Below are 22,859 nucleotides of genomic sequence, written 5' to 3'. Positions count from 1 at the left end.
CATGCCGTGCACGCTCCAATGGAGGCACGGCTGAAGCTCAGCAAGGATAGCTCCGAGAAGGCGGTGGATGCTACACTGTACCGTAGTATCATCGGGAGTCTCAGGTACCTCGTGCACACCCGACCGGACATCACGTTCGTTGTCGGATACCTGAGTAGGTTCATGGAAGCCCTGGCAAGTGATCACCTCGCTGCCGTCAAGCACCTGCTCCGGTACATCGCGGGTATGCTCACGCATGGATGCGTGTATCGTCGTGGCGACGGCGAGAGCTTGGTCGGATACGGCGACTCTGACCATGTTGGTGACGTCGACTCCCGGAAGAGCACCTCGGGCATACTATTCCTTCTCGGGAATAGTCCCGTCAGCTGGCAATCGGTCAGGTAGAAGGTTGTCGCCGTATCTTCGTGCGAGGCAGAGTACATCGCGGCAGCTACAGCGGCCTGTCAAGGCATTTGGCTTGCTCGCCTTCTCGGCAAGATGCTGAATCAGGACACCGCCCCTGCGCTCATCTTCGTCGACAACAAGTCGGCGATTTCCCTCTGCAAGAATCCAGTGCTTCACGACCGCACCAAACACATCGATCTCCGCTATCACTTCATACGTGACTGCGTCGAGAAGGGCTCGGTGATCGTGGAGTTCATCAGGACTGGTGAACAGAAGGCGGACATCCTAACCAAGTCACTTGGTCGTGTCCGGTTCCAAGAACTACGCGATAAGGTCGGGATCATCGACACCAAACGCCTTCAACAAGTTTGAGGGGGAGAATGTTGAGTCAAACTTGGTCTACTAAGGCTGCATGTCGGCAGTAGTAACTTAGCTACGAAGTGAAAACTGCAGCAGCATAGCCGTACACAGCTGCAGGTCGACAAGTCGGTAAGAAGCCGTAGCTTACTAATTAAGGTAAGTCTGTGACGTAAGTGCTTAGCTAAGAGCTAGCAGATATTTTAGCCGATAGTCGGTTTGTAAGCAGTATATAAGGGGCTGCACTCCACCCGGTTGTACCATTCCATTCTAAGCAAAGAGCTAATACAAGTACTACTACTAGATACTCGTGTGTGTGTGTGTGCGCTACACCAGTGAGTGTGTGCTTCACTAGCGTGTTTGAGCACAGCAAGATCAGAAAGTAGAGCGAGCGAGAGTAGTGGTCAGTAGCTTAGCTCGGGCTAACAAGCACCTCCCACTTGTGCTCTTTCAGAGTGATTAATCCCAAGTGGCAAGTGCATCGTCGGTGCAAATCTGGCACCAGTACAGCCGTACCATACATGTAGATCTTCCAGGTCCCAATTGCATAGGACGTGGTTGGGACTTGGGAGCAGCAGAAACCACTATCATCTATGGACGCAAGTGGACTGGACCGGGATGAACCCACCTTTCGGTCCAGCATGTTCTCTTTGCTTCGACGGTGCACAAACCTGCAATTTCCAGGGTGCTTGTTCAGGCACCAACGGGATCGGAGACAATGAAACCTCATTAGATGCACATCATGCAGTGGAAAACAGGATGCAGCAGGGATTTCTTCCTCTTGCTCGTTCATCTATGCTGTGGCAATGCGACGTGGGTATTCTGCGATGAGGAATTGAGCGCGAACCATGTGACCAATGGGATGGTGGCTGCAGGAAAGAGCGGACTGTTAGAATATACGTTGTGTAGAGATAGGAGAATAGTTGAGCAGTTTAAATCTTTGTAATCTTATCTCCTTTTATCTCTACTTCTGTTAAAACCTCATGTACCGAACCTTGATCGATCTCCTCTTCTCTCGATCGATCTCTCCCTTGTAAGCCACGGCATGATCCCTATATAATACAATGCGGCCCAGACGAAGGATTCTACGCTTCCCAACTCTTCTCACATGGTAACAGAGCCTCTTCCTCTATAGGTCAGGAATAGATCGCATCTAGCTACCGCATCGACCGAGCAGCATGTCCACCACCACCGCCGCCATGACGGCCAGCACCACGGGCACGCTCACCACATCATCATCATCCGCTTTTGCCTCCTCCTCCTCCACCTCCACCAACACCTCCCTGCTCGGATCGCCACCTCAAGAGAAGCTTACGAGGGGAAATTTCCTTCTCTGAAAAGCCATTGTGCTGCCCCAGATCAAGGGGACCCAGATGGAAGACCACCTCAACCCGCAGAGCCCGCCACCACCGGCCACGCTCACCATCACCAAGGACGGCAAGGACGAACAGGTAGTCAACTTCGCTCGATCCCTCTAGTATGCACAGCAGCAGCAGCTCCAAGGATTCTTGATGGGATCCCTATCCCGCGAGATCCTTGCCCAGGTCGCCACGCTCTCCACGCCGGCCGAAGTATGGACTGCGATCCATGCTATGTTTGCTGCCCAAAGCCAAGCTCAAGCCATCAACACGCGCATTGAGCTCACAAATCTTCAAAAAGGTAACATGTCTATGGCGGAATACCTTGGTAAAATTAAAAGTCTTACCGATGAGGTCGCCCGCACTGCCGCCGCGCTCTCCGATCCGGAGATCGTGTCCAAAATCCTCGCCGGCCTCGACATGGACTACAACCCTGTGGTCTCCGCCCTCACCGCTCGGGTGGAGCCGATCACCGTCCAGGAGTTGTACAGTCAGCTCCTCAGCTTCGACACCCGCCTCAGCCTTCTCCACGGCGCCAACATCCGGCAGTCTTCTGCCAACTCCGTCTCTCGTGGCCGCGGCCGTGGGCGCGGTCACCAGGGGCAACGCAATGGCGGACGCGGGTGCAGCAACGCCGACTACTCCAACAATGGCAGTGTTGGCTACATCAACACCGGCGGCGGCGGCAGCAACTACAACAACAAGGGCCGGGGGTGGTGGCTTCCACAACAACAGCCGCCGCCCTCCTCCTTCTTCTTCCCGAGCACGTCCTCGCTGTCAACTCTGCAAAAAGCCGGGTCATGAGGTACTGGACAGCTGGCATCGCTATGACGAGAACTTCGTCCCTGATGCTAAGCATGTTGCTGCGGCCATGTGTGAACAAGGAGGAGAAGGGGTGTGGTACGTGGATTCTGGTGCCACGGATCACGTCACAAGCGAGCTAGAACAACTTGCTCTTCGTGAACAGTACCATGGCGGCGATCAAATTCACACCGCAAGCGGTGGAGGTATGGATATTCAACACATCGGTCAAGCCCTTATTAATTCACCTACACTTAAACGTGATCTAGTTCTCAAAGATGTCCTTCATGTACCTCAAGCTGATAAAAATCTTGCATCCATGTCTCGTTTAGCTCATGACAATAATGTCTTCTTTGAAACTCACCCTCGTTACTTTTTTATCAAGTATCGGGCAACGAGGGAACTCCTTCATCACGGTAGATGCGTTGGAGGTCTCTACCCCATCACATTCGGAGCATTTAGTCGCAACCATCGTCAAGTTTTCTCCGCCATCAAGCCCTCCTTGGCAAGGTGGCATCAAAGATTAGGACATCCATCTTCGATCATTGTTAAACAAGTAGTCAATAAAGGCAACCTCTTGTTGTCACATAGTTCAAATAGTGAGTCTGTTTGTGAAGCTTGCCAATGTGCCAAGAGTCACCAACTTCCTTATCCCAAGTCGAATAGTACATCTCATGCTACTTTAGAACTTATCTTTAGTGATGTATGGGGACATGCGAGAGATTCCTTGGCAGAAAGAAATACTATGTCAGTTTCATTGATGATTATAGCAAATTTACATGGATTTATTTGCGTAAGTACAAGTCTGGACCTTCTGCGCCTGGTTCTACGTCACCGACTGCCATAGGATCTCCTACGCCAGTTTCTGAACCGGGATTCTCTGCGCCTGCGCCCACGTCACCAGCACTTCCACGCCGGCACAACAGATCCCAGTCAGGTATTATCAAGAAAAAGGAATACACTGATGGCACGGTCATGTATGACAAAGTTAAGCGTGCTTTTCTCAGTCATATTGGAGAACCAACCTGTTTGCATGATGCTCTTACACATAAAGACTGGAAAGAAGCTATGGATCATGAATATGATGCACTCATAAAAAATAAAACATGGCATTTAGTACCACCAAGGCAGGGTCATAATGTCATAGATTGTAAATGAGTATATAAGATAAAGAGAAAATCTGATGGAAGCATAGACAGGTACAAAGCTAGGCTAGTTGCCAAAGGTTTCAAACAGAGGTTTGGTATTGATTATGAAGATACTTTTAGTCCTGTTATTAAGTCAGCTACCATTCGGCTTGTACTGTCTATTGCTGTTTCCAGAGGTTGGAGTTTACGTCAGCTAGATGTTCAGAACGCTTTTCTTCATGGTGTTCTTGAGGAAGAAGTGTTCATGTGGCAACCACCAGGATACGAGGATCAAAGTGCACCACACTATGTCTGTAAGTTGGATAAGGCTTTATATGATTTAAAACAGGCCCCAAGAGCTTGGTATTCCAGGTTAAACATGCAATTACAACAACTTGGATTTACACCATCTAAGGCAGATACCTCATTGTTCTTTTATCACAAAGATAAGATCACTATTTTTGTGCTTGTTTATGTTGATGATATAATTGTTGCAAGTTCAAGTGCACATGCTACAACTTGTTTGCTTAAATATTTGAAGTTGGAATTTGCTCTCAAGGACTTAGGTGATCTTCATTATTTTCTTGGCATAGAAGTTAAACAGATAAAGGATGGTATACTTCTTACACAAGAAAAATACACTACTGATATACTCAAGAGAGTAGGATTGGAACATTGCAAACCTGTGAGTACACCAATTTCAACTTCAGAAATACTTACAATTGATAGTGGAGAAGCACTTGGGCCAGATGATGCAACAAAATACAGAAGTGTTGTTGGTGCTTTGCAGTATTTGACTCTTACACGTCTTGATATATCTTACTCTGTCAATAAAGTTTGTCAATATTTGCATGCACCTAGAACAACACACTGGACTGCAGTAAAAAGGATTTTAAGGTATCTCAAATACTCAACAGGTCTTGGACTTTAGATTGTCAAGTCCATGTCTTTGCTTGTTACTGCCTATTCTGATGCATACTGGGCAGGGTATGCTGATGACAGAAGGTCCACAGGTGGTTTTGCTGTGTTTCTGGGAACAAATCTTGTATCATGGAGTGCAAGAAAACATGCCACTGTTTCTAGGTCCAGTACAGAAGCTGAGTATAAAGCTTTGGCTAATGCTACAGCTGAGGTGATGTGGATACAGACTCTGTTATATGAGCTTGGGATCAAGGCTCCACAAGCTGCGAGGTTATGGTGTGATAATATTGGTGCAACCTATCTCTCAGCCAATCCTGTTTTCCATGCACGAACTAAATATATTGAAGTTGATTTTCACTTTGTCAGAGAAAGAGTAGCTCGCAAGCTACTTGATATTCGGTTTATACCAACTGGTGATCAACTTGCTGATGGCTTCACAAAACCTCTTACTACAGGAAGGTTGAATGACTTCAAGAACAATCTTAACCTTCGTAAAGTTCAATCGGTTCAGATTGAGGGGGAATGTTAGAATATATGTTGTGTAGAGATAGGAGAATAGTTGAGCAGTTTAAATCTTTGTAATCTTATCTCCTATATAATACAATGCAGCCCAGACGAAGGGTTCTGCGCTTCCCAACTCTTCTCACACGGACATGGCTAGCGGCTGTGATCTCTGCACTGCTCACCTGTGCTGGCATGTTTGGTATCCTTCTGAACCTGAACAAATTTTTATTCGCGGCCAAAATCATGTTTGATAAATGGTACACCACGACATCTATTCATTTTTGGATACTTTCTGTTTGGGTATAGTCTTGCAATGGATCTTCTTAAGACTTTTATTGCCAACTTGCAACAAGTACATCATATGCATGTGATGTCAATTATCTCCCCTACGCCTGGAGGCTAGGGTTTCTCTCCTGCTAGGCGACTCCCCTCGTCTCTGACTCTTACCCGGAAACTCCAGCACCGATTGATCCTGGTTCATGTCCGCCCTCGCCCCCTGCTCTCGTTGTCTCTGCACCGCGACAGCAACGGTGATGGCGTCCCCCTCCGACGCCCACTCCGCCACGGGCGGCAGCAGCGCCGCCGCGGCTGCACGTTCGGATCTAGGTGACTTTCTGGAATAGTTGGATCTGAAAGACGATGATTTTGCCGATGTGGAGATCGATGAGGATGATCCCGAGATTCAAGACAGCGTCCACTGGCTTGCCCTGGCTAGGGTTCATACTAGCAGGAACTTTAGCCCATCAACCTTCTACAAGGATATGAGGGCGGCATGGAACCCTGCTCAGGAAATAAGATTTAGGCCAGTTGGCCCTAATCGATTCGTCGTCCAAGCATCTTGCTTGGGGGACTGGGAGCGCTTGATGAAGCAAGGTCCCTGGCTCTTCTGCAACATGGCGGTACTCTTATGCCCGTATGATGGCTTCAGCAAGGCGGAGGAGGTGGAATTCTTCCACATCCCCATATGGTTGCAGATTCACAAGCTTTCCAGACCCTTATTGCAAACAAAACATCATGGAGAAGCTGCTGAAAGATGCCGGAGAAATCATGGAGATGCGTTTGAACGGAAACACCTGTGGTGACTATGTTAGGGTTCGGGTGCGGCATGATATCCGTAAGCCCCTCACAAAGTGCGTCAGCATTGTTCGCGCTAAGGAGCGCCAGGTTTATCTGGTTAGATATGAGAAACTTGCTAGGTTTTGTAAGTTTTGCGGACTGATTGGTCATGATCACAAAGAGTGCGGTCTGGGCATCCATGAGGAGAAGGATCTCAAGTTTGGAGACTGGATCTATGCAGATGCTCCCAATAAACTCAGACAAGAGGATCGGAATACTAAAGCTAATGGATCCGAGCCTATGAAGGCTAATGATAAGGCGCCAGGTAGATCAGAACCTCAATATGCTCCATATGATGCCGAAGTGTTGGACACAGCAACGAGCCCGGTCAAGAAAACAAGTGACAGAACGGATGGCGTTCTTGTTCCAAAAAGGAGGCTGAACTTGGAGGAGGCCGGGAAGCTACTGGGAGACGTTCCTGGCGTCCCCAAGACGGTGCTGGCCATAACTGATGGTAAGGAGATTGATCCGATGGGGGTTGCCTCACCCACCGGTAGTAACTCAAGCAGCAAGAGGTTGAAAGTGAATACGGACAGTGATAACAATGAGATATCGGCGGCCTCCCTCGAGGAGGACCGCCGAACGCAATGAATATTCTATCATGGAACTGCCGGGGGGGAACCGCCGGACAGTTCGTGAGGTTTTGGCCCTCTCAAAAGCCAATAACCCCAAGCTAGTCTTTCTCTGTGAGACTAGGCAAGAAGCAGCTAAAGTGGAGAAGTTGAAGTGGAGATTAGGCCTAAAAGGCTTTCATGGTGTTAGCAGTGATGGACGAAGTGGTGGTCTTGCTTTTCTCTGGGAGGAGACGCTGTCAGTGACAGTGCTCGAATCGTGTAACAGATTTATTGATATTCGAGTTTATGATGCGGGTTCCGGCACAACTTGGAGAGGAATCTTTGTCTATGGTGAACCACGTGTGGAAAGTCGTCAGCGTATGTGGGATCATCTTTGTCGTCTGAGGGAAATCTCACAAGAACCTTGGGTGGTGTGTGGCGACTTCAATGAAGCCTTATGGCAGCATGAACATCTCTCAAGAACGACTAGATCGGAGTCTCAAATGGAATTGTTTAGAGATTGCTTGGTAACGTGTGAGCTACAGGACCTAGGGTTCTCGGAGCTTCCCTATACATACAATAATGGCCAGGAAGGCCATTGCAATGTCCAGGTGTGTCTTGACAGGGCTTGTGCTGATGAGGCATTGCGGGATCTTTTTCCGGCGGCTCGAGTTGTGCACTTAGCCACGTCGTGCTCGGACCATAGCCCGCTCTTGATAAACCTCGAGGGGGTGCAGGAGCAGGGGCGCAAGCCGACAATATCGAGGTATGAGATCATGTGGGAGCGCGATGTCAAGCTCCCTTCGATCATCTCTGAGGCGTGGGCTAGGCATAGGCCAGCTGCTGACTTGGGATCAATTGCCATCTCACTGAAACAGGTCATGGGAGATTTGAAGCAATGGAGCAAAGCTACTTTCGGGAATGTGTTGAAAGCGATCGAACGGTTGAGGAGCCAACTGTCTGACCTGCAGCTTTCAGGGGTGGACCGAGCTCAACTTCGATCTAAAATGAATGAACTAGATGAATTTCTGTACCGCGAGGAGATGCTGTGGCTTCAACGGTCTCGTATCACGTGGTTGAAGGAGGGGGAATGTAACACTAAATATCTTCACCGTCGGGCAGTATGGTGGGCGAGGCGAAACCTTATACAGAGACTTAGGAAAGCCGATGGTTCGTGGTGCGTGGCACCGTCGGAGATGGAAAGGATGGCAAGCTCATACTTTAAAGAGGTTTTTACTAAGGATCCTACATTGGATCCGACCGAGGTACTGGATACTATCACCCCTAAAGTCTCGATGGAGATGAATGAGGCTTTATGCAGAGCGTACACGGAGGAGGAAATATCCAATGCGCTGTTTCAGATTGGCCCGTTGAAAGCCCCGGGATGTGATGGTTTTCCGGCCAGGTTTTACCAACGGAACTGGGATACTCTTAAGGTGGAAATCGTGGCAGCGGTGCAGGAGTTCTTTACCAGTGGTGTCATGCCGGATGGTGTTAATGACATGACCATTGTGCTAATTCCCAAAGTGCCACATCCACGAGAGCTCAAGGATTTTAGACCCATTAGCTTATGCAATGTGGTGTATAAAATTGTCTCCAAGGCATGGTAAATAGGCTTCGGCCGCTTTTGGATGAGCTCATTTCAGAGAATCAGAGTGCCTTCATCCCTGGGAGGCTTATTTTTGATAACTCCATAATCGCATTTGAATGTATTCATCACATCCAAAACGTCAGACCTAATTCTCCGCCGTTGTGTGCTTACAAACTGGATCTGTTAAAGGCATATGATCGTGTTGACTGGAACTTCTTGGAGAGGGCTCTGTCTAAGTGGGGTTTCTGTGATGATTGGATATCCCGTGTGATGGCGTGCGTTACATCTATGACGTACTCTGTGAAATTCAATGGCAAGTTATTGGAGCCCTTCTCCCCCTCAAGAGGGCTCCGCCAAGGTGACCCCTTATCACCCTTTCTCTTCCTCTTTGTGGCTGATACCCTGTCTGCCCTGTTACATAAATCAATGAGAGAAGATGGCCTACAAGGGGTTAAGATATGCAGGTCTGCTCCGGTTATTTCACATCTTTTGTTTGCGGACGACTCACTCCTATTTTTTTCAAGCCTCGGAACAGGAAGCTAACTTGGTTAAGATTGTGTTGAACACATATTCGGCGGCGACTGGACAATTAATTAACCCGTCGAAGTGCTCCATCCTCTTTTCAGAAAACTGCTTGCCATCTGTGGTACATGAGGTTAAGTCGGTCTTCGAGATAACCCAGGAAGTTTTTGAGCCTAAGTACTTGGGCCTCCCGGTCCCGGAAGGATGATAACATAAAGGAAACTTTGAAACCATCCAGGATCGGTTACGTAAGAAACTTATTGATTGGAGCGAACAATACGTGTCCTCTGGGAATAAGGAGATTTTGATCAAGGCGGTCGCACAGGCTATACCTACTTATGTTATGAGTGTTTTTAAGTTACCTGCATCAGTATGTGATGAGCTGACCCGTATGATCCGCCAGTATTGGTGGGGCGTTGAGAATGGGAAGAAGAAGATGGCATGGATGACTTGGGACAAGTTGCGACTACCGAAACCTATGGGTGGCATGGGGTTTAAGGATATGAGGGCTTTCAATCATGCTTTACTGGCCAAGCAAGCTTGGCGATTGTTAGATTCGCCGGATAGCCTGTGTGCACGACTCATGAAAGCTCGATACTACCCGACTGGACAGTTGTTGGATACTTCGTTCTCTGGCAATGGTTCTTCAGTTTGGAAGGGTATACTACATGGTCTTGACCTGCTGAAGCAAGGTGTTATTTGGAGGGTCGGCAATGGAGCTAACATACGCACATGGAGAGACCCCTGGATTCCCCGGCCGTCGACGTTTCGCCCTATCACCCCAAAAGGAAACTATCGACTGAACCGGGTGGGCGATTTCATTGATGAGAACGGTGCTTGGCGAGTTGATCGTCTTCGGGAGTTTTTCTGGCCGATGGACGTGGACTACATATTAAAGATCAGGGCTTCACCGCGGAACCGCGACGATTTCCTATCCTGGTACCCGGAGAAGTCTGGACTATTCTCCGTAAGGAGCGCATATAAGCTGGCCACATGCGATCACAACATCACTTTTGCCAATGGATCGTCGAGCACAAACCCAGCTGGAGATCGCGTGATATGGAACTGTATCTGGGCGGCTAACGTGCCCCAGAAAATGAAGATTAATGCTTGAAGAGTGGCGACCGGTACGCTAGCAACACAACAATGCAAAAATCGGAGGCATTTGGCGACCAGATCCCTATGTCCTCTTTGTGGGGTTGAGGAGGAGTCTACATTTCATGCTTTGGTTGCTTGCACGCATGCAAGAACATTGTGGATCAACATGCGTCGGAGGTGGCCTTTGCCGGAGGATGGCGTTCTGGTTGATAACGGACAGGAATGGCTCATGTCACTTCTCAGCGTATGCTCAAAGGCAGTTGCAGACATGGTAATCTTGTTGATTTGGAGGATTTGGCAAGTTCGGAATGATATATATCATGGCAAGGAAGCACCCCCAATGCTGGCCTCCGTTGAATTCTTGGACAGCTACTACAAATCTATCAACTTGGCAGGCAAATTTACTGTGGAGGAGATTGCCAAAGGTAAGATGCCCTCGGCAGCCCCGGTGGCACCGCGCCAAAAAGGGGTGGCAACTGCCCTGCCATGGCCGGCACCACCGCGAGGGCCTGTGGCCCTGTCCGTCGATGGCTCCTTCCAGGCCGAAGACGGCTCTGCGGCGGTTGGGATGACACTTAGGAACCATGAGGGGGTCATCCTCTTTGCAGCTTACAGATATGTTTTTCACTGCAATGATCCTCTGGAGGCAGAACTACATGCGATGATGCAAGGTATGGCGTTGGCCATTGAGCACTCCGAGGCCCCGGTGGTTCTTCAATCGGATTCATCCGAAGCTTTATCATGTCTCGCTACGGATGCTTTCCAACGGTCAGCGTATGGCCAGCTAGTGATGGAGATCAAGCACTTATCTGGTATTAGGGAGTTTGTTCCTCAGATACTTAGTCGTGTTCAGAATAGAGTTGCCGATCGTCTGGCAAACTATAGCCGCACGGAGCATGCCACTGCTGTGTGGCTAGGCTCGATCCCTCCTTGCATTGAGGATGTATGGCCTCTCGACTGTAACTCTATAAATTTGCAATAAAACTCCCTTTACCCTCGCAAAAAAAAAATATGCATGTGTTGTCTCCGTGCTTGTATTTTTTTTCTCTTTCAGTTCCTGGCAACTTGTAATTTCTTAGTGTTCCCTTATCTTTGATAGTGGAACCCGGAGAAATTGTTTTTGCTTTGTATGAAAAGAAAATCCTGTAGTTTCTTGTTCTTCTTATCGGATTTTAACACTGGTTCGTGTTCAGTGAAAAGCGGATTCGAACCACTTTATCGTCAGCTACAGAGTGCAGAAGAACCTAAGGTATATGCATCTTATTACAAAGATGGACGGATTGAGTCGCCCTATCTCATTCTTCCATGATGCCATTTCGATTTTTAGTTTCAGTAGCAGTAGTTTCCTGTTGAAAAAGTACACCTGCCATTAAGGTTTCTTGTGCAGGCTATCAATTGCTAGTTAGTTGGAACCCTTATATCTAACTATTATAGTCATACTATCTAACAACTTCCCTATCTTTTGTCAAACTATCACGGTGCTTAATATAGACGCCAATGGATCTAGTATATCCAACAGTTCTGGGCGATCCGGGCTGGACATTGGAAGCCGTTGCTGTTGAAGATCCTGGTTGTCCTTGTGATGTCATGAGATGATTGGTGCGGATATGGTCATAACTGTTATTTGTCGGTCGCTGATTTGATCACTTCGGGTTTTTTTTTTGCCTCGTTTGGTATAGCTTTGTCCTATATGACTTTGCTATTTCCAACGTGTTTTTTTATTTGCATGTGTGAGTTGGGTATTGGCTGTGTGCATCCTAGCTATGCAGAGGCCGGGTGTCTGCTCGTTGTGTTTGTATCACCTTGATGCTTCATTTTGAGTCAATAAAATCCACCCTTTGTCGAAAAATATGCCCTCTTTCTTTATTTCTTTTGTTCTCTTTGGCTTTGACGGAGTAACTTGGGCACCCTGCCTGAAGATGTTTCTATTGATATATGCTGTGCCACCAGGAGAACAGCTGAAACAGTGCATCGGAGATTATTTCCATCAAAAGTCCAGGTTCACTGAAGTTGATATGTTCACTGAGGATGATCAGGAGGCGTGCGAGTGATAATTTTTCTGCGGGACAACGGATGAACTAGTCGATCTTCTGATCAGCTGGTGCTGGTGTGTTCCTGATACCAATGTTACTCATGTTCTTCTTAGTTCGTTTTCTCACTTCACATCGTTCGTTTCAAGTGATACTTATTCTTGTAGTAGATCTCAAAGGCAATTGCCAGAGTCATCACCAGGGAGTGGGCCTTATTATACTTGAAGTTGCTTTTGCTAGCCATGGGTCATGGCCAAGGACACGATGGCGTACGTTGATCTGTCCTAACTCCTCAATTGTGGTAGTCTCTTGAGAAATGCATCAGGAACCTATCTGTACACTGAAATAATCATCAAGGTGGACAAAATGCCCAGCTGCTGGTTCTTCTGTCTCCAGTAGCAAGTTGCTGTGTTTTTATTTTTATCTCATATGGCTGTGATTGATTAATTTCCAACCAAAGTACCAAGCAATGATCAGCTGTCCTGAAGCTGAACTACCAATTTCAGTGAGACAAGTTTGCCCTAGTTCTTTAATGATGGTAAATACTACACTAACCTTGGCCGTTCTGTTTAGTTATGGCTCTTCTAAATCATTCCAGTCGTCATGTTTTCTTCCCTCTTCTGTACTGCTGCGCTGTAAAGTGTTCTGCGTGTGCAAAAGCATACATACTTACTTCCCCCTCATGTAACTGATGCTCTTTTGGGCTGATGATTAAACCAAGTGTCAATGTGGATCATTCTGCTGAGTTTGGTTACAGCATGAAATGCCTTATTGTTGCTGCTGGAAAACAAATGTAATACCAGTCCAATTGAGTTACAAACAGTGATGCAATTCGAGACATAGACTTTCCTTTTACATTGAAGATCACTAACCCTCCTTTTTTGTTTGAGAAACATCAAGTACAGCACACACGCACATATACCACGGCACAGTGTGTGGGCGAAGTTTCAAGATTGACCAAGTTACCATGGACACTTGGACAACAAACAATCATCCTCCTATATGTTGGACTGTTGGTTCTCGAAATCGTCTACTTTTGGTAGCCCAAAATGGCGTAGATTGTCTGCAACATCGCCGGCACAATGATGAGCGCAACCACGGCGGCGAGCGAGACGGACACCCAGGGCGACGGGAGGAAGTGAAGTATCAAGTCCCCACACCATCTGCGCGCCCGCCTCGTCCTGTGCCGCGCCACCCCGAGCGCCGCGACGTACTGCTCGACGTCGAGCCCGCACTGGTCCTGCAGGTACCGCAGGAACGGCAGCTTGGCCTCGTCGTCGAAGGCGAGGCCACGGTCGCCGCGGTGGTACGGGCCGATGGCCACCGCGCGCACCGCGTGTAGCGCCTTCAGGTCGGCGCGCCGGGAGCGCGGCCGGAGGATGGTGGGCGCGCGCTCGCCGAGGTACCACAGCGTCGGCGTTCGGCCGATGAGGTCGTTCAGGACGGCGGCGCTCCGTGACGCCGACGTCAGCTCCCGCAGCCATTCCGTGTGGATCTCGCCTCCGCCGCCGCTCTGATTGATGCCGGTGGTTGGACTTGGAGCGATGTCAATGAGGTGGCCATCGTTTCTGATGCTCAGCTCAGAGGTTGCGCTCATTGTGAATTTTTGGTTGGGTCTATCGCTCCGTGTTCATCTGGAGAATTATGTGGTATGTAAACCTGACTTGGAGAATTTCACAGAAGCAGCCGTCGTGCAGCATCCAGACCACACTGAAAAGTCTTGGACCAACCAGAACCAGGCCGTCAATTTGGCGGGTCATGGACGTGGTCCTCGACAGGAGACACCACTGTCCATCATGTGCACTAACCTCCAAATTGCTGTGTTAAAAGAAAAACCCTCCAAATTGCTTTGTAGCAATGCATGTCCTATAACACACACTAATAACGAAAATGTTATCTGGCTGACGTTCCCTGTGAGGCCAACCCCAGCGAATGCCCCTTCACCGTCGCACGCATCTTGACGCACGTCTGATGCCGCATAGATCAGCTCACCTGTGCAGATACGGCTAGCAGCTGTGATCTCTGCACTGCTCACCTGTGCTGGCATGTGTTGGTCTCCTTCTGAACCTCAAGAGATTTTTACTCGCAGCAAAAATCGTGTCTGATAAATGGTACACCATGACCTCTATTACTCTAGTCGTTTTTGGATACTTCCTACAGTCTGGCAATGGATCTTGTTAAGCCTTTTGTTGGCAACTTGCAACAAGTACATCATCATCTGCATGTGATTGTCTCTGTGTTCCCTTATTCCCCTTTCAAGTTCCTGGCAACTTGTAACCCGGAGAAATTGTTTGCTTTGCATGAAAAGAAAAACCTTTAGTTTCTTGTTGTTCTTGTCAGAGTTTAACACTGGTTTGTTTTCAAGGAAAAGTTACTAGCAACAAGTGCAGAATGCAGTAGAACTGATTCATGCATCTTATTAAAAAGAAGATGGACTGATCGAGTCGCCCTATCTCTTTCTCTCATGATACCATCTTAGTTGCAGTGGAAGCTGCAAAACGCGCCAACGCAGGTACAGTTACAAGTTAATACTGAAACTTTCAAGGGTGTCTAAACAGTACACACCATATACAAGAACCTGGCTTCAACATGCAAGAATCATCAGCCCTATTTAAATTCCAAAGAAGTACACCTGCCTTTAAGGTTTCTTGTGCAGACTTTCATGTTGGGATCCTTTTCTAATTATTATAGTCCAGCAGATTCCCTCTCTGTTGTCAAACTATCACGGCGCTTAATATAGATGACAATGGATCTGGTACATCCAACAGTTCTGCACCATCCAGGGTGGACATTGGATTCTCATCTCTTTTTTTTGAGGGAGTAACCAAGCTTTTATTCATCAAATGCCACAACAAGTGGAATACATCTCTGGTTGTGGGGCTGGCCCAACTAAATGTGTCAGCCCGGACCTAAAGGAAAAGCATACTTGGCTAGTCTATGTGCCTCTACATTAACGGCACGGAAATTGGATTCTCATCTGCACAATGCCTGTGCCCTCTTCTTCATTATTTATTTGTTCCCTTTGGCTTTTGTGCAGTAACTTGGGCACCCTGCCTCAGGCCATGTTCGGTTAATCCCCTTGCCACAGGGATTGAAGGGGATTGGGGAGGTTTGAGAAGGATTTTGACTTGCAAAGGATTTAATCCCCTTCAATCCCTTTCAAACCTCTTCAAACCCTGCCAAACCGAACAAGGCCTGAAGATGTTTCTATTGATATACTCTGAAGATGCTTTCGTGCAGTAATTCAGGAGAACAGCTGCAGCAGTGTATCTGAGATCATTTCCATCAGCGGTCCAGGCTCACTGAAGTTGTAGTATTCATGCAAACTTAAGCTTTTAAAAAGTATACGACTGATACTATATGCTAGTGGGGACTAGTAAGCAGGATTTAGCTTGTCGGGGACCTCGGAATGGACTTTGTTTTCATAAATAGACTGACAGATACATGTCCAGATCCAACAGACTGGCAGTTTGACTTGATTGTTTTGTTCAGTCAGTACAGGTTCTGAAATTCATGATGCTTCTGAAATTCAGGCAAACACCAACCACAAGAATGAAATAAAGGGAGACATACAGTAAAGAAGATTCAGGGAACCACATCGTGTTCTGACTGCGATTTCAGATCAAAATACTCCTGCTGCAGAGGCAGAGCAGGATGAAACCTTAATTTACCGTCAGACTGGCTCGTGTATGTAAAAAAACAATGTCCAGATGCTTGCAATTTTCCATGTGCAGTGTGGGCGTATGGGCAAGCAAATCTGATAAAAACAAGTGCTGGGTTCAGATATGGATTCCCCTGCTCATCCCTGGCATGGAATTCAAGCAACTTGCATGCTGCTAGCCTGATAACGGTTGTACACCTATCATGTTCCTGCCCCTGCTGTCTAAATCATTCAGATGGTTCCAGCAAGTAAACATGCAGTGCAGGGCATCCCCGGTTCTCCTTGAAAGAAAAAGCTGACATAACAGGATATTGAGAAACCATGGAGGACGACAGAACGTACCCAATACTGATTCCTCAAGGACAGCATGGAACTAAGGTTGGTTGGCATGTGACTAGCCCATAATGTAGCGCAACGTTCCTGCAAAATATTTTGCTGCCACCTCTGTTCTTTTCAAGTTTTGTAAACAAGTATATATCTTCGCAGCCAACCGGACAATTTTCTTGTTGGGAGATCACCGGATTCGTACTTCTTTTTGTGTAAAATAAAATAAAAGTAACATCACCCACTTTGGAGAAGCACGTGTAAGCAACAACTTACGGCCTTCCCCTAAAAAAACTTACTGCCAATTTACCAGCACAATGGAACCAAACATACTTTCAAATAGGAACTGAACTTATTTCTAAAAAGCAACGGTTTTTTCATGGAATCTTTTATGGATTTCCCACCATGGGTCTAAACGGGCTTGAGATCTAGTAACATGCCATGGGCATGTCACCAATGAACAGTGACGGTGACATGCCCATCTCTCTAGATCGTCTAATCGAGAATCAACAGCCAAATTGACATGAACAGTGCACATCTACAGTCTCATGTCTACATGGGCCCGTGAAAAGTATTCCGTCCACACTACATCTACACTGTTATGTCGTTACAATATTCGATCTGTCCCGTCCGTTCTTGATCCAACAGGCATGTTACAGTATCGTGTCACTGGATCTTGATATGTCTAGAACTCTAGATGATATGGCCACAAAAAAGGCCCGGTCGAAAACAAGAGAAGTTTGTCTCAAACACCGCCTCCGGCGAAGCTCCTCCCACGTTAGGTACATACTCCCTCCATTCCAAATTACTTGTCGCAGATATGGATGTATCTAGATGTATTTTAGTTCTAGATACATCCATTTCTGCGACGAGTAATTTGGAACGGAGGGAGTACGTGACAGTAGCAAATTTTATATCCTGCTGCAAGTTCATCTGGTGAATGTCATGCATGAATGGTTTCGCCTCAGCATAGTGGGGCAGGTGCGGCCAGACGTCGTCGACGCCGTAGTACCAGAGCGCCAGCGGCCAGACGTCGTCGGCGCCGTAGTACCAGGGCGCCAAGCGGTTCACACCGTAGGAGACGTCCCACGCCACCAAGAACTTCAGCGAGGCCAACCTGGTCGGCGCTGGCACCTTCGACAAGGTGTACCTGGTTGGCGCCAGCACCTTCGGTCAAGGAAACTTTGAAATGTGAGCGATCTTACATGTTTTGCTTAATGTACTTGTTTAAAACTAATGAAATTTAGATGTGAATTTTGATCAATCTTTCCTGGAAGAATGAACCTGCCTATAGAGCTACAAAGTTATTTTTATTAATTTATTTGGAATATGTAAACAAGTGGTGTGAGGATTGCATTCAATTGGTGTGTCTTTGCTCTTTTGTTTTGATGTAACAACTATACATGGTTATATATAGCCACGGGCGGAGCTAGAGAGAAACTTTATTGGGGGAAATTAGTAAAAATATGCAGATATGAGGTGGGAAAACAATAAAAATCCCATCGGACCTCTCTAAAATTTCTCAACTTCTGGCTTCTATCCAAAGGCTCCCCCCCTCCCCCGGCACACCGCCATTATTTGGAGTTTTAGTGTGAGATGGTCTGGGATTGAAGCTAGTTCATACTGAAATCCCGAGTGCACCCATTGGAAACATTTCTAGGCTCCGCCCTGGCCTTTAGGGGTGAGATGGTGCCCCTCCAACCGCTTGGACCAGCCTCCTACCGGCTTCAATTTTTGAAAACACATGGATTCTTGCGTTTCCGTGGAGGTTGATCAGCAATAGAGTAATTCCTGGCTTAAAAGAAACAGAAAATAAGAAGGTTAGTGGATGAGATTGTTGCTACTTCTTGAGCTTGCGTTGATTTTTTTTAAGAGAAAAAGGTGATGCAGCAAAGTAGAGGTAAGTATTTCCCTCAGTTAAGAACCAAGATATCAATCCAGTAGGAGGCACAAGCAAGTCTCCAATATATGCACCTGCACAAATTAACAAACACTTGCATATAATGCGAAAAGTGGGTTGTCAATCCCTTCACGGTCACGAACAAGAGTGAGATCTAATAAAGATAGGTATAAAAGATAAATAAAAGGAAAAATAAAGTAAATATAAATAAATTACAGCAAGGTATCTTTGGATTTTTAGTTTTATAGATCTCAAAATAATATGATGGAAAATAGACCTGGGGCCATAGGTTTCACTAGAGGCTTCTCTCTTGAATAAAGCATACGGTGGGTAAACAAATTACTGTTGAGCAATTGATAAAAAAACGCAAAGTTATGACAATATCTAAGGCAGTGATAATTAATATAGGCATCACGTTTGTGACAAGTAGACCGACTCATGTATGCATCTACTACTATTAGTACACACATCGCCCGACTCCTACCTGCATCTAGAGTATTAAGTTCATAAGAATAGAGTAACGCCTTAAGCAAGATGACATGATGTAGAGGGATAAACTCAAGAAATATGATATAAACCCCATCTTTTTGTCCTTAATGGCAACCATACAATACGTGCCCCGCTGCTCTTCTGTCACTGGGAGAGGACACCGCAAGATTGAACCCATCAAAAGCACTTCTCCCATTGCAAGAAATGTTGGAAATATGCCCTAGAGGCAATAATAAAAGCATTATTATTATATTTCCTTGTTCATGATAATTGTCTTTTATTCATGCTATAATTGTGTTATCCGGAAATCGTAATACATGTGTGAATAATAGACACCAACATGTCCCTAGTAAGCCTCTAGTTGACTAGCTCGTTGATCAATAGATAGTCATGGTTTCCTGACTATGGGCATTGGATGTCATTGATAACGAGGTCACATCATTAGGAGAATGATGTGATGGACAAGACCCAAGCCTAAACATAGCACAAGATCGTATAGTTCGTTTGCTAGAGTTTTCCAATGTCAAGTGTCTTTTCCTTAGACCATGAGATCGTGTAACTCCCAGATACCGTAGGAGTGCTTTGGGTGTACCAAACGTCACAACGTAACTGGGTGACTATAAAGGTATACTACGGGTATCTCCGAAAGTGTCTGTTGAGTTGACGCGGATCAAGACTGGGATTTGTCACTCCGTATGACGGAGAGGTATCACTGGGCCCACTCGGTAATGCATCATCATTATGAGCTCAATGTGACCAAGTGTCTGGTCACGGGATCATGCATTACGATACGAGTAAAGTGACTTGCCGGTAACGAGATTGAACGAGGTATTGGGATACCGACGATCGAATCTCGGGCAAGTAACATACCAATTGACGAAGGGAATTGTATACGGGGTTGCTTGAATCCTCGACATCGTGGTTCATCTGATGAGATCATCGAGGAGCATGTGGGAGCCAACATGGGTATCCAGATCCCGCTGTTGGTTATTGACCGGAGAGCGATCTCGGTCATGTCTACATGTCTCCCGAACCCGTAGGGTCTAAACACTTAAGGTTCGGTGACGCTAGGGTTGTAGGGATATGTATATGCAGTAACCCGAATGTTGTTTGGAGTCCTGGATGAGATCCCGGACATCATGAGGAGTTCCGGAATGGTCCGGAGGTAAAGAATTATATATAGGAAGTGCTATTTCGGCCATCGGGACAAGTTTCGGGGTCAACGGTATTGTACCGGGACCACCGGAAGGGTCCCGGGGGTCCACCGGGTGGGGCCACCTATCCCGGAGGGCCCCATGGGCTGAAGTGGGAAGGGATCCAGCCCAAAGTGGGCTGGGGCGCCACTTCCCCCTAGGGCCCATGCGCCTAGGGTGAGGGAAACCCTAAAAGGAAGAGTCCTAGAAGGGGAAGGCACCTCCTAGGTGCCTTGGGGAGGAGGGATTCCTCCCTTGGCCGCCGCCTCCCTAGGAGATTGCATCTCCTAGAGCCAGCGCCCCCCTAGGCCCCCTATATATAGTGGGGGGAAGGGAGGACCTCTCACCCTTGGCTTTGGTGCCTCCCTCTCCCTCTCCAACACCTCCTCCTCCTCCATAGTGCTTGGCGAAGCCCTGCCGGAGTACTGCAGCTCCATCACCACCACACCGTCGTGCTGCTGCTGGAGCCATATTCCTCAACCTCTCCTCCCCCTTGCTGGATCAAGAAGGAGGAGACATTACGCTGACCGTACGTGTGTTGAACGCGGAGGTGCCGTCCGTTCGGCGCTAGGATCTCCGGTGATTTGGATCACATCGAGTACACCTTCCTCATCCCCGTTCTTTGAACGCTTCCGCGCATAATCTACAAAGGTATGTAGATGCAATCCGATCACTCGTTGCTAGATGAACTCATAGATGGATCTTAGTGAAACCGTAGGAAATTTTTTGTTTTCTGCAACGTTCCCCAACAGTGGCATCATGAGCTAGGTCTATGCGTAGTTCTCTTGCACGAGTAGAACACAATTTGTTGTGGACATAGATGTTGTCAACTTTCTTGCCGCTACTAGTCTTATCTTGCTTCAGCGGTATTGTGGGATGAAGCGGCCCGGACCAACCTTACATGTACGCTTACGTGAGACCGGTTCCACCGGCTAACATGCACTAGTTGCATAAGGTGGCTGGCGGGTGTCTGTCTCTCCCACTTTAGTTGGAGCGGATTCGATGAAAAGGGTCCTTTTGAAGGGTAAATAGAAGTTGACAAATCACGTTGTGGCTTTCACGTAGGTAAGAAAACATTCTTGCTAGAACCCTGTTTCAGCCACGTAAAACTTGCAACAACAATTAGAGGACGTCTAACTTGTTTTTGCAGCAAGTGCTTTGTGATATGATATGGCCAAAGTTGTGATGAATGATGAATGATATATATGTGATATATGAGATGTTCATGCTATTGTAATAGGAATCATGACTTGCATGTCGATGAGTATGACAACCGGCAGGAGCCATAGGAGTTGTCTTTATTTTTTGTATGACCTGCGTGTCATTGAGAAACGCCATGTAAATTACTTTACTTTATTGCTAAATGTGTTAGCCATAGTAGTAGAAGTAATAGTTGGCGAGCAACTTCATGGAGACACGATGATGGAGATCATGATGATGGAGATCATGGTGTCATGCTGGTGACGAGATGATCATGGAGCCCCAAGATGGAGATCAAAGGAGCTATGTGATATTGGCCATATCATGTCACTACTATTATTTGATTGCATGTGATGTTTATCATGTTTTTGCATCTTGTTTACTTAGAACGGCGGTAGTAAATAAGATGATCCCTCATAATAATTTCAAGAAAGTGTTCCCCCTAACTGTGCACCGTTGCAACAGTTCGTAGTTTCGAAGCACCACGTGATGATCGGGTGTTAGATTCCAACGTTCACATACAACGGGTGTAAGACAGATTTACACATGCAAACACTTAGGTTGACTTGACGAGCCTAGCATGTACAGACATGGCCTTGGAACACAGAAGACCGAAAGGTCGAGCATGAGTCGTATAGAAGATACGATCAACATGAAGATGTTCACCGATGTTGACTAGTCCGTCTCACGTGATGATCGGACACGGCCTAGTTAACTCAGATCATGTTATACTTAGATGACTGGAGGGATGTCTATCTAAGTGGGAGTTCATTGAATAATTTGATTAGATGAACTTAATTATCATGAACTTAGTCTAAAATATTTACAATATGTCTTGTAGATCAAATGGCCAACGTAGTCCTCAACTTCAACGCGTTCCTAGGGAAAACCAAGCTGAAAGACGATGGCAGCAACTACACGGACTGGGTCCGGAACCTGAGGATCATCCTCATAGCTGCCAAGAAAGATTATGTCCTACAAGCACCGCTAGGTGACGCACCTGTTCTCCCTGCAGAACAAGACGTTATGAACGCTTGGCAGGCACGTACCGATGACTACTCCCTCGTTTAGTGCGGCATGCTTTACAGCTTAGAGCCGGGGCTCCAAAAGCGTTTTGAGAGACACGAAGCATATGAGATGTTCGAAGAGCTGAAAATGGTTTTCCAAGCTCATGCCCGGGTAGAGAGATATCAAGTCTCCGACAAGTTCTTCAGCTGTAAGATGGAGGAAAACAGTTTTGTCAGTGAGCACATACTCACTATGTCTGGGTTGCATAACCGCTTGACTCAGCTGGGAGTTAATCTCCCGGATGACGCGGTCATTGACAGAATCCTTCAGTCGCTTCCACCGAGCTACAAGAGCTTTGTGATGAACTTCAATATGCAGGGGATGGAAAAGACCATTCCTGAAGTATTTGCAATGCTGAAATCAGCAGAGGTAGAAGTCAAAAAGGAACATCAAGTGTTGATGGTGAATAAAACCACTAAGTTCAAGAAAGGCAAGGGTAAGAAAACCTTCAAGAAGGACGGCAAGGGAATTGCCGCGCCCGGTAAGCAAGCTGCCGGGAAGAAGCCAAAGAATGGACCCAAGCCCGAGACTGAGTGCTTTTATTGCAAGGAAAGTGGTCACTGGAAGCGGAACTGCCCCAAATACTTAGTGGACAAGAAGGCCGGCAAAACGAAAGGTATATGTGATATACATGTAATTGATGTGTACCTTAACAGTACTC

The 22,859-nt window shown here is 47.0% G+C and overlaps 1 protein-coding gene across 1 annotated transcript; it reads right to left on the bottom strand.

Annotated features, from left to right (window-relative positions):
* Positions 1-13,163: 13,163 nt before the first annotated feature.
* LOC123059207 (uncharacterized) lies at positions 13,164-14,017 on the bottom strand. The gene has a single exon (XM_044481827.1). It carries the CDS (start codon positions 13,958-13,960, stop codon positions 13,394-13,396), a length of 567 nt encoding a protein of 188 aa, XP_044337762.1. The 5' UTR covers positions 13,961-14,017; the 3' UTR covers positions 13,164-13,393.
* Between the last annotated feature and the right edge of the window lie 8,842 nt (positions 14,018-22,859).

Source organism: Triticum aestivum, chromosome 3A (assembly GCF_018294505.1).
Source record: "Triticum aestivum cultivar Chinese Spring chromosome 3A, IWGSC CS RefSeq v2.1, whole genome shotgun sequence".
Lineage (NCBI taxonomy): Eukaryota > Viridiplantae > Streptophyta > Magnoliopsida > Poales > Poaceae > Triticum > Triticum aestivum.
The sequence above is the reverse complement of the archived record's forward strand: the minus strand, read 5'-3'. Positions and strand labels throughout refer to the sequence as shown.

Excerpts from the sequence above, each read along its gene's own strand:
- LOC123059207 (XM_044481827.1), bottom strand. The coding sequence starts at position 13,960 with ATGAGCGCAACCTCTGAGCTGAGCATCAGAAACGATGGCCACCTCATT.